This window comes from Ciconia boyciana, chromosome 6 (assembly GCF_034638445.1).
Source record: "Ciconia boyciana chromosome 6, ASM3463844v1, whole genome shotgun sequence".
NCBI lineage: Eukaryota > Metazoa > Chordata > Aves > Ciconiiformes > Ciconiidae > Ciconia > Ciconia boyciana.
In genome coordinates, this window is record NC_132939.1 from 27,694,329 (window position 1) to 27,710,238 (window position 15,910).

The 15,910-nt window shown below is 40.4% G+C and overlaps 2 protein-coding genes across 3 annotated transcripts in view; one reads left to right on the forward strand and one right to left on the reverse strand.

Moving 5' to 3' along the window:
- CSTPP1 (centriolar satellite-associated tubulin polyglutamylase complex regulator 1) overlaps positions 1–9,426 on the reverse strand; it is an 88,582-nt gene extending 79,156 nt beyond the window's left edge. The window contains exons 1-2 of one of the 2 annotated variants that reach the window (XM_072864120.1): positions 3,499–3,630; positions 3,324–3,406 (exon numbers count right to left, since the gene is read on the reverse strand). Coding sequence is in view for 1 of the 2 variants with exons in the window: in XM_072864121.1 (XP_072720222.1) it covers positions 9,225–9,270 (46 nt within the window). In the remaining variant the exon portion in view is untranslated. Of the gene's footprint in view, positions 1–3,323; positions 3,407–3,498; positions 3,631–9,224 lie in introns of those variants that run through there. The other variant, XM_072864121.1, reaches the window with a different exon arrangement.
- A 164-nt stretch (positions 9,427–9,590) lies between these two features.
- LRP4 (LDL receptor related protein 4) overlaps positions 9,591–15,910 on the forward strand; it is a 96,647-nt gene continuing 90,327 nt past the window's right edge. The window contains exon 1 of the mRNA XM_072864202.1: positions 9,591–9,604. Within this exon, the coding sequence (XP_072720303.1) occupies positions 9,591–9,604 (14 nt within the window). The remainder of the gene's footprint in view (positions 9,605–15,910) is intronic.

The following is a 15,910-nucleotide window of genomic DNA, read 5'->3' on the forward strand; positions in this document are numbered from 1 at the left end:
AATCAGAAGACAAGTCACAACGAACCCAGGAAAATCGTTCCTAACCTGGAAAGCACACAAACCCTGTTCCCAAAGCACACACCTCCATCCTAAACACGTATGCTGCTGCACCTTTGCAAGTAGTGTCGTGTCCTAAAAAGAGCAGGAGAAAACCCTTAGGGCATATAGGAAAGGCAAAGGCTGTTCTTGCTCCTTGCCAATCTGCCCCGCACTTGGCAGCATCATCCCCTCACCAGCAACTGGCCAGCCTCAGACCCACATCAATATTCTTCAAACCATTTTAATTTGTGCTTAATATCCTGGTAAGCATCAAGCCTGTGCCACTTGATACACAGCATGGAAGTCCCTTTCATCTTGGTGTGGGGCAGGTGGACTTCAAGAGAGGCCCGGAAATTATTATTCCCAGTGGATACAGTGATTAAAAGTATGTATGAACATTGATTGCTATCAGGGGATTTCTCTGCCTAGAACACTTTTCAGGACAATGGTAAAATTGGTTAAGCACACCCTGGAAAATACCTTGCAGCTGATAGCAAAATGGTGAGCCAAAGGTTCAAAGATATTATCTGGCACTAAAAGATACAGGGCGTAGCTTTATTTAATTATTTTAATGCAAAGGAATAAATTTAATTTATGTGAGTGATTAAAGAAAAATAACTCTGCGCACCTGTGTCCCCTGAGGGAGGAATGAGTCCGTGCAGCTCAGTCAAAAGCTCAAGATAACAGCAGCCAGGTTAACTTTCTTTCAGCCCATCCTTCCTCCCTCTTCATTATGCAGCCCATCTTGCACTCAGAACCGTCTTCCCAGGCCCCTCTTGAGCTGTCAGTGGTACCAGATTAAGCCAGGAAACGGTACTAGCAGACAGGCTGCCACTCATCTCAGCCTGCAGTAAACTTCTGCTCAACTGCAAAACCATTTTCAAAACTTTGTGGGGAAGTATACACTCCTCCTTTTGTAGGATAGCCCCTATCAACGAAATATATTTTTTTTATTTTGCTTCTCTAGGGTCATTAACCTCTCCCCGAAAAGCCTACGGGAAGAGACAAGCATGGTCCCACAGTGCTACACAGCACAATGGGGCTGACCTCTATAACAAATACCTTTGAGTCTGCTCCTGGAGAATAAACTAACTTTCAACACAGAATTTCAGACGTTTCTGTCACACTTTAAAATGTACACGAATATATATGGGTCAGTGTTGAATACAGTCGCTGGTAAAAGGATATTTCTGTTAAGCTTTTTGTTGCATGGTCTAAGGATCCTGGCAAAAAAACTGTCTCTCTATTGCCCAGAAAATAGGTAGAGGCATGAGGGAGGGAAGAAATTGGTGAGCGGAGAAGCTGAAAGAAAATAATAGCACTTGCAATCTCCTTGAGAAGTCTCTCTGGCTCTTCGTCTGCTGCGCTGTTTTCCAGGTAGCACAGTTCATGCCAAACCAAATTCCAGCTCTGGTTTCCTGTTCGCTGGCTGCCCAGTTCCATGGAATGGTACAAGTAGTACGTTTTATAACCCAACCAACTCTACCCTTCACAGAAAAGTCACAGAATAAAATTTAATTTGCAGGCAGGTTCTAGCAGGCCAGAGAGGCAAAATAAAGTGGCAGGAATCTGGTTATAGCAAAATAGTTCCATAATTTATACAAATGGTAGTTTCCATAACAAACACTGGAATCATACTGGAATGTTAACTATTTATGCAAGCAGAGTTAAAAATCCATTGGGTCCTGTGCAAAATAAATGGGATGATTCATACGTTTTTAACAGTTTCAATCTCTCTGAAAATTCAGGGAGATAATCATAGAATACCAGGTTGGAAAGGACCTCAAGGATCATCTGGTCCAACCTTAAATGGTGTATTGGTATACATGTTGCTCATATTTTTGAGGTTCACCTTGCACTAATAAGGCAGCAAGTCCAATTCAGAATGTAAAGCTCAAATGCTCATGCAACTGTGCTATTACAGCTTGCTGTCTCTACTGATTTTCTTCCTGATAGAATTCCAGTATACTGCAGCTTCCATGCAGCAGGTATTACAACAGGTCATCATCCTCAGCATTTATTTGTTTATGGTTTATTGCAACAAAGGCTCTCCTCCCTACTCGTAAAAAACCTTCCAAGTTAATGGTTCATGCAACCCATATTTGCTAAACTCTTCCCTGAAGTCCCATGCAGCTACCCGAAATGATAAGTAACTGTGCCTGCCACAGTCATTTGGTAGGCGCTACTCTTCGCTGTCAGGCAAGCTTTGCTACCAGGCAGCTTTCACAGAAAGATCTGACAGTGTAAGTTCACAGAGGAGTCTTCTGGCAGCCCATGACCTGATGTTCAGTAGATACCTTCACACAGAGTATCTTAATTCTTATCACTAAACCACTAACAATGATGTTACACTTAGAGCCTCTGTCCAATCAGTAGCAACATATACAGCACAGCTCTTTCAAAGTTGGCTACTGCAGCACTTAGGAGAATGGCCTCTGATGGTACTACTACCACATGCACATGCTCACACCCCACCATCACTCACATGCCCATGGTTCAAAGCGAATTTTGGAATCAATGCACTTTTGGCTCAGAACCAAATTCAGGGCTAAATGGTGGCTGTTCAATTAAAGCACTGCCAGACCAGGTCATATAAATCTGTAAGTATTTATATGTAAAAGGCAAAGTGAGGATTGCATCCACAGCCAATCCACAATCTCTACAGACTTCACTACAACAGATTAGACAATCACAACTAATTCCATTTAGCCATAACTGCACCAAATAATTTTGCATGTGTACTTAAAATAGTAAAAATAGTCCTTTTATAAGCCACTGAATTACTTTTTTCAATCTTCTTATGAGAACAAACAATCCACTAATTCATATGTTTGATTACAAATATTGTAAGAACAAGCATTGATACTTGAAAAAACCTGAAGGAAAAGGAAAATTTAATGCAAATAATACCACTGCATGAAACAGAATATATGCACTGAAATTCTCAAAGCCAGAAATTCAGGAAGAGGAAAGAAATACATGACACCTTTAAGTCATGATATTGCATATATGTAATATTTTTATTATCAACAGTGCTCAGGAACAGAGAGGATTAAGACCTTGGAAGTGCCACAGTACTGTCTGCATCAGGTACGTGATACCTACTTCAGCACATATTGGCAACGCAATCATGTTAACCATACTATTTTTGCATATTACTTTCCCAGTTTTACAACTTGGATGCATCTCCCTAACATGAGATTGATTAAGAAGCTTCTCTTTCAACAAGTTTGCCTTTTCTAAAGGCAGAGAAAACCTGAAGATCAGTATATCAGCTCACTTACCAAGAAGTGATGCTGCATGTCATACTTGAAAAGAATAGCAAACGTGGGATGGCCAGAAGATGCAATAAAAATAGCAGCAGATACTGCAAAAGAAAAAGAAAGTGCACCAAACAAAGTGAAGAAAGAGTATGACTGGAATAAATTGGTATTGGACAGTAAAACACGTATCACATACCTTGTTTAAAGAAGCAGCAGAATAGAGCCCTACAGCAGGGGTAAGTCTTTATTTATCAAATTATCATCAAATCAGCTTGCTACATTATTGCTCAACTCTTCAGGAAAGATGACTTCTTCTGGAACATGACCTGTCTCCCAAAACAATTTTTACTGTATGCACGTAAGAGAGCTTTTTTTTTTTTATGGCTGGTTCATTCCTGGCATAACTGAATATGTTGAAAAATCAGGAGTGGGAATTCCTGGATAATAAGACAAGCTTTTGTTAATTATTTGCCTCCTCCTCAACCGAAGTGCCGAAAATACACACTATTTAATGCAATTAACATTATGATTCATTTCAGTTATCAGAAGTGCAAGGGCATAACAAGCTTTAATGTACTTGGAATATTTCTGGCATTTTTTAATCTCTAAGAGTGTATAAAGTAACAGCTAAATACCCTTTCAGTATTTATTCTAAATTGGAGCTTAACTAAGGCACTGCTGTATTACGCACATTGGAAAGACACATCTATAGTAACATAAAACCAATTTCATGCAAATATTACCAAAATAATAATGATGCAGAGGAAACTAATAAGGATACAAACTGCAAGAACAAAATCATGTCAACTCTGGAAGTTTTTCCAGCATTAATGGTCTTTCAGGATGCTCTTTTTAATCTTTTCAGATATCGCTAAGGAATGGCCTGCGCAAGAGAAGTATGTAAACAAAACAATCAACCTAAAAGCTAAATCACTGTACAGCTGTAGTTCCTTCCAGCTTTGCACAGTTTCACAGTGTAATTTTGTATTAACAGAACATGTAATGAAGTACAAGCAGACCTTGTCATACCAGAGATAACACTATGATGTGAGACATGCACTGTTACTCAGGAACACATGCTAAGTGGCCACACAGCACAACTATATCGTATTTCATACGTTCACAGTTTCAAAACCACTTTCAACAAAAAATTTAAGAAATGTTTCAGTTTATAATTTAATCTTGACCATAACTGAAAATTTGTTTCAATTAATCAGCATATTAATCACAATCCATAACATTGTACTCTTTCAGTTTGCACTCCTGAGGCCGCACACAGACTGGCTTAATTGTCCAAGTCCCTCCAGCAGACCACATCCAGCAGGATGTCCTAGAGCTGCTAGAAATCACGACCTCTCCAATGCAAAATTGTTGACCTATCTTTTTTTTAGGAAAAAAAATCTGAATTTATGCAGTGTATTATTAACATTGTGGAAATAATTGTCATTCTAGCTTGTTATAAGGGCATTAAGTAGCCTAATGGTTCCCTACCTATTCATACGCAAACGCAGAAGGACTGTGTACTCTCCAGTTCTGGAAATCTATCTAGATCAGGATCAGATTTCACCTGTTACCTTTCAAGTTAAGGTGGAAGTCCTGTAGCGCAACAGCAGGTTTGGGGATGAAACCTCCCCTCTCTCTTTTGGAGAAACTACTAGACCGAGTCTAAGATGATTCAAACATATCTAACATTTCTACAAGCAAACTCTTACACATCAGTGGGGAAGTCATTCATCTTCCACATTATAGTTCTCCTATCTGTACAACAGAGAAAGAAATGAAATTAAAAAAAAAAAAAGGCATTATCTTCTCTTTTTAGACCATAAACTCTTTCAGCCAGAGTGCCTCACAGAAGCTCATAAAGCATCTAGACTAAGAGGAGATTCAGTAACAGCTGAGATGTCTGGATAACAGCGTAACCTATACATTGATTATGCTGTTAAAGAAAATGATTGCATTTGGACTTTCCAACTCAATATTTCCTAAGACTGTTCAGAAGAAGAGTAAACCTTAGGTATCTGCAAAGTCTCTACACAATGGAAGTTCTCTGCTGGGAGCGACTCAGTTTTGTAAAAGCACCAATATGAACGTTCTTTCTAATCACGAAGCCCAAGACTACTTATGAGAGAGATGAGGAAACACAACCGTGTTTCTGGCAGTTAATAGCTCCATGCTTTACTGATAAGGCATTTCCCTAACAGAGTATTTATGTTCTTACATGTCTTACATTGGCAAAGGAAGACAAGAAAGCATATCCTGGAGTTGGGGAGGGGAGGAGAATCCAGAGAAAAATAAAAGTTCAGAAATTTGCAATAATCTACTGCTTTTTCTCCATAACAGGAAAGGGAGGGGAGGGAATACAATTTGAAGCTTCAGAGGACAGCTGCATGAGCAGAACAATACACTAAGTGCTCTATTGCCTGCTATAAATAATTGAGCAATCACCAGTTATTAAACCACAATGAGGAAGGCATGGAAAAGTGTCTCAAATAGGCCTCATTTTGCCTACTGTAGTTCCAGTCTCATCCATCAAATGAGAAACACATTTTCATCACTATCCCAAACAATAAGTGTTGTTTATTCAGTGAAAATGCTGTTTAAAATGTCCTGCTTGTTACAACATCTTCACTGTATCCCTTCTGCCAACTCTATAGACCTCATCTCCTTTCCTATTCACTGAGTATCAGTCATCTCTGTTCTTCTACCTACTATCTCACAATCATTGTGACATGAGACATGTTGCCCTGATTTTTATTTTCCAGGAACTCTGCTGTACCAAAGCTTTGTAATTATTTTTCATCTTAAGTGAATGCTTAATTCTCTCCCTGTTCACTTAGAATCATAGAATCATTAAGGTTGGAAAAGACCTCTAAGATCATCTAGTCCAACCCTCAACCCAACACCTCCATGCCTACTAAACCATGTCCTGAAGTGCCACATCTACACATTTTTTGAACTCCTCCAGGGATGGTGACTCCACCACCTCTCTGGGCAGCCTGTTCCAATGCTTGACCACCCTTTCAGTAAAGAAATTTTTCCTAATATCCAATCTACACCTCCCCTGGCACAACTTGAGGCCATTTCCTCTCGTCCTATCGCTAGTTGCTTGGGAGAAGAGACTGACACCCACCTCACTGCAACCTCCTTTCAGGTAGCTGTAGAGAGCGATAAGGTCTCCCCTCAGCCTCCAATCCTCCAGACTAAACAATCCTAGTTCCCTCAGCTGCTCCTCATAAGACTTGTTCTCCAGAACTTCTATTTTAACTCACAACTGCTTTTATTTCCCTCTTAGCATCCAGATTGGATGTGGAAGAGTCATCTCAAATAGGAAAAAAAGAAAACAGTAACGCAGCAAGTAGCATGTAATGTTATTTTGGCCACTCATTTTATTTGTTGGCCTGTTTTTGATACTGAAAAAGGAAAAAGGGAAGAAGAGGTTAGGTGAAGCTTGCCCATTCCAGGTCAGGAAAGACCGTGCCACCCGATCTGGGAGACTCACAGAATACCTTATGTGGCAGCCTGGGGCAACAAAACTTCAGAATGAAATTACAGAAAGTGAAACTTATCACAATTGCTTACAACCCCACATCAGACAACTATATTAACAAGACTTTGAGGCACACAATAGAACAAATCCAAAGAATGGTGATTTCAGAATGCCAGGTCAATGTAGAAAACATAAAAGTATCTTATGAAAACATGTAGGGAGGTGTGTTTATTTGGGGGGGGGGAGGGGGAGAGATTGGGTTTTGGGGGTTTTGTTTCTTTAGTTTTTTTTTTTAACCACTTACCTACTGCTAATACACAATTCATTCAGTAGGATCTGTGAGCAGTTTGGTAAGTTACGAAGTCTCATGAAGACAAAAACATTGTTATTGATAACATTTACAGCTAATAATAATACTATCATGTACCAGACACTTTCTCCCCTCTAACAGACAGCAGCTATTGCAACCTAAACAGGGGGATATACTAAGTGATGAACAGTACAGGCTCTTATACAAGTTATTGCTCAACCTGACACGCTCACACGTGTGTCTTTTTCTGACCCCAGTGTCAGAACAATTTAGACAGTTTTACAAAATGAAAAGGGAATGTAGATCAGCATGTGGAACAGAGATAAAAGGAGGCTCACTTTAAGTAGGTTAATAAAGCTGCTTGCACATCTCTTAGAAGTCTCATTTCTCAACTTCAGATGTGAAACAGAAAATGGGTTTATTCTTACACTTTAAGAATTTTTAGTCTGCTTCCTAGATTGTTTTGAGTGATTCAATCCTTACTGACAAGTTTCACACAAGTAAAAGTTAAGTGCTTATTTCATTAAAAACAATTAAATGAACCTAAAACCAAGTTGGCTCATTAAAAAAAAAAAAAGAAATTTTGCAAGTTTCAGCCTAGAGCAACTCTGGAAAAATTATGAGTCTCTCTATTAACGCGTAGGTTGAAAATGCTGATGTAGTGTGATAGAGTAGCACAAAACCAAAGGGTGTATCTACATGGCACACTGCAATACTGTTCTCAAATACCTGAACTAGCTCCAGAATTTAAATCGGCAATAAGAACTTCAGCAAAGTGAGTCTCCTGAGAATCACCCTGAACAAAGCACTAAACAAATTCTTATTTCTGCCTTGAGATTCCTTAAGACGGAATAGCATTGCAGTTACGTAGGTATGCAGAGTGTACCCAACCAGCAGCCTAGCAGCAATAGCACAAAGAGCTTCTCCTCTAAGATGGATTAGATCACTCCTTTGCTTAAATACTTCATCTCTCTTCAGTGCTACGATATGCTTTGAAAGAACAGTCGGATCCCTCCTCATTGACACTATTGCTAGGCTAAACAAACTAAGCTCTTTTAGTCTCCTCCCTGCAAGACAGGGTTTCCATTTACTGGAAGCCAGCAGTGTTTCTCCAGTCTTGTTCCATTTTGACTTACCAGAGACCACAGTAAATTATGTATACCTTTATAATAGTTATTACCAAACAGCCTCTTGGGCCTAGAAAGTAATGGCTGAAGAGTTTCACTTCAAAAATACTGTCTTGAACACATTCCAAATGCTTACTACTTGTAATTCATCTCCTCTTCAGCAATTAAATGAAGTCATATTGACTTTATTCCACCCTAATTATTTTTATTTGACACATTAACACCAAATCACTTTGCTCCTTACTTTCTTGGAACATCAAGCAGTAACACAAACTGTTAGAGCCAGCTTAAAAGAATGCAGTCTGCAAGGGAGCAGCTGCTTTATAAGTTAAAAGATTTCCATTTTATGTGGGAAACATTACCAACATTACCTTAATTCAGAAGAAAAGCTGACATTCAAACCATCTCCCAACATAAGAACAGCACCCCTTCCAATGCTGGGAAATGAGCATTAAATAAGGTTGCTCACATAGATCTGTGAGCAAAACAGGTTGGTAATGGGCTAAATGAGGTTACAGTCTGCCATTGAGCAGCTGGACGTTGCTTGCCTCTACTCACACAGTGCCAATGAGACGGGGAGGAGACGGCAACTCACCTTCCTCAGGCCGGCGCTGCCTTCAGGGAAACCACATCTAAGGGCACCGGAGGGGAGCTCCCTGCGCCCAAGAGGGCCTCGCAGCCCTCCCGCCTCAGGTGAGCACCCGGAGCAGCAGCGCCCTACAACACCGACCTGTAACCCCCCGGTGCTGCCCCCTCCCGAGCCGAGAAGGCGGACACGGAGTCGCTCCGACCCGCCTCGGCCCGGCCCAGCCGGGGGGCACACCGCGGGCCTGAGGCCGCTCGCCGCTGCCCCCGGGAAGGCCGGGCCGGGCCGCACCGCAGCCACTCCCGGCCCCGCCGAGCCCTCCCCATGCCGGGCCGCAGCACACCCAGGGGAACGGGCCCTCGGGGCGCTGCCCCTCCGCGCCGCTGCCCCTCCGCGCCGCCCCGCTCCTCACCCAGGTACTCGGGCCCCGGCAGCGAGAGCCGCTCGGGGCTCAGCATCCTCCCGCCGCCGCCGCTCCCTCCCGGCTTCCGTCCGTTTCCAAGGCGCCGACGCTCCCAGCGCTCAGGGCCTGGCGCTGCTCGGCCGCTCGCCCCGGCTGGGAACACGCCCCCACGCCGCCAGGTTCCGCACCCAAAACAGCCCAGGCGTGCACTCCTGCCCGGCCTCAGCCCCCGCCCCGCCCCGCCACCCCCGAACGGGGCCACGGCGGCCTCGCCCCGCCAGTCCGGCCGCCTGCCATGAGTGACCTCGCGGGAAGGGTCTCTGTGGAAGCGTGGTGACATGGCAGCCTGGCCTTGACGAATGGGCCGTGGGCAACATGGCGGCCCGGCTGTGAGGAGGGCGCGGCGGGCGACGGCCTGGGCAGCATTTGCCACGCCGAGGGACGCCTCAGAGGGAGAAGAGCTAGTGAAGCTGAAGAGCCAAAATGGCCCGAGGAGATGCATGTGTAAAGTCGTTCTGGTTAGATTTAGGTTGGAAATCAGAAGGTGCCTAATGCCAGGGGCTGTTGGGACTACAGCTGTGGGGGAAAGACCCTAATTTGAAGGTGAATGGTAATAAGTTTATGAAGGGCACTGCATAGCACCCTTGTCCCAGGGAGGAGGGACTGAATAGGATGACCAAGGAGGTCTTTTACAGCTATGTCCTTCTGTCCATACCACTCCTCTGCCTTTTTTTTGCCACCCTGGTGCTCTGGAGAGGGAGACACGAGGAGCATCAGGAATCGTCCTTTGTTCATATGAAAGTAGAAACTAGCAGAAAAGTCCTAAGCCACAGGGCTCCTTCTGTTCTTGTCTGGGAGCTTGTCTGGGAATGGTCCTTGTCGTAGGGATGTAGGAGAGGCAGAGCTCTTCACATGGCTGGAAGCAGCCCTGCTGGGCTCATCTTCTCCAGAAGCTGATGGGGCTAAAATTCCCAAATTACTTTGCAGTTTCTTGCATCACCATTAGAAAAATCCCAGCCCACTGGAGGAAAGAGCTGAGTGTGACTGTTGGCAACTCAACTTTAATCTATATTCAAAGGACAGCCACAGATAAAAAGGGCAAACAGGATGTTATAACTTACCTCTTCATATCCCCCCCAAAATTGCCTGGACCACTCCACTGTCTTTGGCTTGTTCCGTCTTTAAAAAGATATGGCTTAGATACAAATATGGCAAAGATGGGCAGAGAGAATAATTTAGGAAGCAGACAATGAGATACTCCAATGTCAAGAATGATTAGAAAAATGTAAGATTGTCTTAAAGAGGATACGCATAACATATAAAATGTTATCTAAAATTATTTGTGCTACAATGAAGCTCGTTAAAAACTTGTATTTGTTCAGTTTTGCAGTTTCTGCGTTTGGTTATAGGCTATAAATTTAAAAACACAATTTTTTTATAATAGATACAATTAGATTGTAGAATACATTGACACAAGATATTTTTGGGGCCGGGAATTCAGCAGAATTTAGAAAGGAAGTAGATATTTTCATGCAGAATGAGAAAACACAGGATTATGTTGTTACACACAAAAGCATGGGGGGAAAAAAGAGCACAACATCTATAGGAATATGAACTATCCTACTTTACAGTGAAGCAAATTATCTAATGGGGTTTTGGAAAACATTTTTCCTAACATGATGTCTATTCCATAACTGCTCACTTTAGGGTTTCTGGCACTTTTCAGTGAGGTATCTGGTTGTAGGCCACTGTTGGAGAAGAGAAACAGAATTTGATAGACACCCTGTGATCATTAGGTTTAAGAGCATAGTTCCTGCACTTTTAAAACTAGCGTCAAGATCTCTATTTTCACAAGCAATCCTTTATCATCAGCCAGGTAGGTTCACTGGTGTTCAAAAGCCAAATATAAAAGCCTTCCTGTCCCATAGTGCTGGTCAGCTGAGCTAGTAGGAGCCTTACACAGGTTGTGCACTGTTTCTTTTTTGTTGTTTAAACCATTTCTGTAAACCACAATTTATCCTTGATCAATATCTGGGGTACTCATTTACAAGAGGCCTTTAAAGACCAGTTCTAAATACTACATTCTAATATTTCTATTTTTCTTGTTTTTTCTTTCTTGATTTTTCTTGATTTTTCTTGATTTTTCTTTATTTTTCTTTATTTTTCTTTATTTTTCTTTATTTTTCTATCTTTATTTATCTTTATTTATCTTTATTTTTCTTTTTCTTGATTTTTTTTCTTGTTACTGTTTGGTCTCTATGGGTTGGACTTCGTTATTTCCTTTAAACCAGCTAAGGGAATCCTTTTGGACACTGAGCCCATTTGTGGTTGTAATAACGATAAGTTTCAGTAGTAGTGGCGCCTGACTGTTAACAACTCAAAGAAAACTATATAAAAACAAGATGTCATTTCTGGAGCCATTTATAGACTTCCCTGTTTACTATTATTTCTCTCTGGGCTTGCCAGAGCCAGGATTAGGTGATATAACAGATCAGCAGCAAGACTCACCTGTTCTCTCACACTCATGACCTGAAAAGGGAGAAATGCTGCCAGCCTGGCCATAGGTATTAAGTTTCTTTTCCCATATTTATTTTAGAACCCTAGACTGGTGCATTTCAATAAATTGAGAAGGCTTTTCTGCACCACTGGAAAACATCTGCAAGTTTAATAGCTGCCCCAAGAGGGGCAAATCTAACAGGGGCTTAATGTTCTTTTGGACCCAGCTGGAAGAATGACAGTGAAAAAACATATTTTTCTCTGTCACAACCCCTTGGTAGATTATCAGAGATACAGGTCTCATTTTAGGGCAAGCCTATGGAGTACACTTTTAGGGTCACCATCTACCCTGGGAATTATGGTGGTGCTTACATCTCTTAAGTAAAATTGCTGAGTTTTGTCTACCAGGGACATTTGGGAATCCAAATCAATCTTTCAAGAAGGATCAGTTGAACTACATTAATACATTTTGTGCACACTGTCTTTCAGAGTTAAAGTGACCTTGATTTGATTTAGCTTAATTCACTTCAAAGAGTGGTTTAAGTAGTCTTTCAGAAATCATACCTTTAGGTAAATTGGGGTAATTTACTTATATAAGAGTCCATGTGACCACAAGTTTGAAAGTAGTCAGTGGTATAATTTAAATTATGTCATGAAAGAAAATTTCTTTATTATATTATGATGCATGGACTGAAAAACTCCTTTCTGTCTCAGTTTTATATGTGTTTCTCAGCAATTTAGCTTAAATCAGATTTCTGTTTTCCTCCATTCCCACATACTTTGCCCCCACTATGTTAATTGCTTAGCTTACTCTTTGCTGGTTTTATGTTCACCTTCCTAAATGATACTATCAATGTTGAGCTGAAATACAGTCCTTTTATTAGTCAAGTTCTCCTGAGAAACAGCTCCTCTTTCAGAGAGAGTATTATATAGAATAATAAACAGGACTAGATATCAAGGAACAAATTCCAGAGGAAATGCCTTGTTTTAAACAGACTGAGTCATTTTGTCTGGCTTCTATTACTTTTTTTTGGAATGAAATATTTTATTTGCTTAGAATTTTAAAAATTGCTACAGTAGTTACAATAAAGCCTAGACGTATTGGAGGAAACGTAACTTTTCTATTTTTTTTTTCTTCAGGCGACAGTTGGAAATGCTATTGCTTTAAGCATTACAACTACAACGTACAAAGAACTAGGCTGTGGGTAGTCTTCAGTCCTGTTCCATCTGACTTCTATGAAATTAACGTAAGCCAGTTTCACAGAAACACTAGGAAACTGTCTCTAGCCTTTCTTTTTCATCCTTTGCGTGTCCAAAGCCTTGTCCTATTTTAAAACAGTTAGCTAAGAGCCTGTCTTGTGCAGGACTTAGCTTTTTGGGGTTTGGTGGTGCTTTGTGTTTTTTGAGGTTTCCCACACATTTGCCAGCTGAGCTTTACCTAGTACATAATAATTAATAAAATTGCAGGTGTGATAACAAAATGTGTTTATCTTAAGACACAAAAGAAACAAATCGTACTGAGATGAGAAAAACATAGAGTTAAACAACTGTCAATCTTTATTGATAATCTATTATTTTGGGCACCATAGCAGAGACAAGTTTTGAGGAGAGATCTGAAGAAATGGAGAATAAGAGCTTCACATGCCATTATTTATGTAAATTATTGGAAATCTTGTAAGTGAAATTAGGATTCTATTATGCAAGACATTTTAAAAATCAACAGCACTGAAGCTGGATGATTCATTTATGAGTCAGTTGGAAACCCATAAAAACCTCCCATTAACTTTCTGATTTAATAATTATTTTTATGAATTATGACCAAACTCTCTAAACACATGCACTAAAAATAAGATTATCTTAAATAAAAAGGTCAGCCAAAATCACAATGAAATTATGTGATGAAATCCATATTTTCATATTGTTGATTCCTCAGGAAACATTTACAGAGAAAGACCCAGTATTTCTAGTGCTTATCCTAATCTGAGCCTTCTCAAGCTGAATGAATTGTTTTTGTGGTTCACATGCAGCACAGTGGTTTCACACAACAAGTAAACCAATCATTTTTCTGTAATAATGCAGTATTAATACTAGTTTACCTCTTCAGGTAAAACCTAAACAAACAGATAGGACTTATATTGTTCCTTAAGATCAATGAACTTTAGAGAAATGAGATTCACAAAGTTTCTCACTTCTAACACCTGCCACAAGATGAAGTCTGGAAATAACTGTATGTTTTCCAGCTAGTGATAGGACATGATGACAGCAGTAGCTCTCTTAAGTAGCCAGCATTTGTACCATTAAAGGGCTTAAATTTGACACCTGTAATTGTACCTGCAAGTCTTAAGTCAAGAATATACTTAATTGGTAAGATGTCATACGCATGCAGGAAACTGTGCTGTGAACATTATGCCATCATAATTTATTTTTTATTCACTAGTTTAGCTGCATTTTAAGCTGGATTGCTGAGATTTTATTTTTCCCCTTGAACTAGTAGACAGAAAGTAAGTCAGTAGACATCTGATCTAATTTTGAGGTCTGTCTATATCGATGAACTTTATGTTCACCTGAGGATTTAGGTTTAATCAAGCTCCCAGATCCTTGTATTTTAAATATAAGTTGTTAGGAAAAAACACTCGAAACATTGTTCTACTCCTCAGTCATAGGAGTACTTTTAAATTCTGGGTGATCTGCTTATGAGAAGAGGGAATATTACTATGACAGGTTCTGTGACTTATGGAGGCCACATCTTCATTTTAAAATCAAGGATAGCTGTAAGTTGTATGGTAGATTCCTGGCATTTATTCAATGCACTGTCCAAATTCTGGTCAGTTTTGAGCTTGTGTTACCAAGCAAAGTTGGCTTTTTTGTAACAGCAAACTATTGAAAGACTTTCCTTCAGGTTTTGTTCCCATTATCTCGTCAGGAAGGAAAGGACAACATCTTTAAAAGTGCTTAAGTACCAAGTGAGTGACCCTTCTCTGCTGGAATGCTGCCCCACTAATGATGCAGAGAAGAAAAACAGCCATTTCTGGCAGAGATTGTAGGATCTCTCATGCCAAACAAAAAAGTCTAAAATGCCTGGTAAAAATAAATATCACTATGAAATTCTGGCATGGGAAACATATCTGACAGCCAAGGCTTAGCTCATCCTGGGGGGTAACCCAAGAAGGCCTGCAATTTTCATTCTTCATTCCTACTCATCGAATCTTCCTTGCAAACTTAAGCTGCCAGACTGTGTTGTCTATTAGACCAGGTGTCTGTGAGAAAATTTTAATAAGTAAATGGCTCTGTGTGTGTGCAAGAGAGGAGGCAAATCTATGTGGGAGTGAGCTATTGCTTCTTGGGCTGAAGTGAAGTAGTAACTCTGATGGCTATACTGGCCAGCTCTTATGGGAAAGGTGGATAACTTTCTGTGTGCAGTACAGAGATTTAGCACATTCAAAATACTCTGAAAGTATTTTGCCTTATAACATCTACAGGGAAAAGCAAATGATGGAAGCAAGGGAAAAAAAATGAAAGAGGAGATCACAGATTCATTAAAATCATGGGATTCTTGCAAAACAATCCTTAGTTCTGCTTGTTAGGTACACAAAAGAGAGCCTGAGTATTTATTAGGGCTGTTTTGAGAGAGCATGGCAGAACGCTGCAGCTATGCAAGAGCTGAAGTCAGTATTTTTTTTTGAGTGAAAGCACACATTGGTATCCCAGTCATTCACTCTGTAATATAAGAAGACAAAGTGGTGAATGTTCTTTCCTTTCCACTACATAATACTCAAGGTGTTTTCAAGAGTAACATCTTTGTGGAGTCACTAGAAGAGAAGGTAGAGACCAGAAGATGATATAATGGTTGGAGTACTTAAGAAGAGGAGTAGTGGGTGGGAGATGGAAAGGGTAGTATGCAAATCACTTACTGAGAGAGAAGATAAGCCATGGGAGACTGAAACAGCAAATGACGGTCATAGCAATTAATTCTAGACAGAATAGAGGGAACATGGAACATTTTCCAGAATATAGTAGCAAATGAAGACATTAATTAAGTTTTACCTAAGGAATGTATTTAAATTTCTCTTTTGATTTGTTAACTTTATTGGGCTAGTTTCTAAAACACAGCAAAATAGATTGACCATTCTGCATTTGAAACTGATAATAACATGCTAGATAGTAAGAAAATGTACTTAAGGTTCCAACTCTTTGTGTGT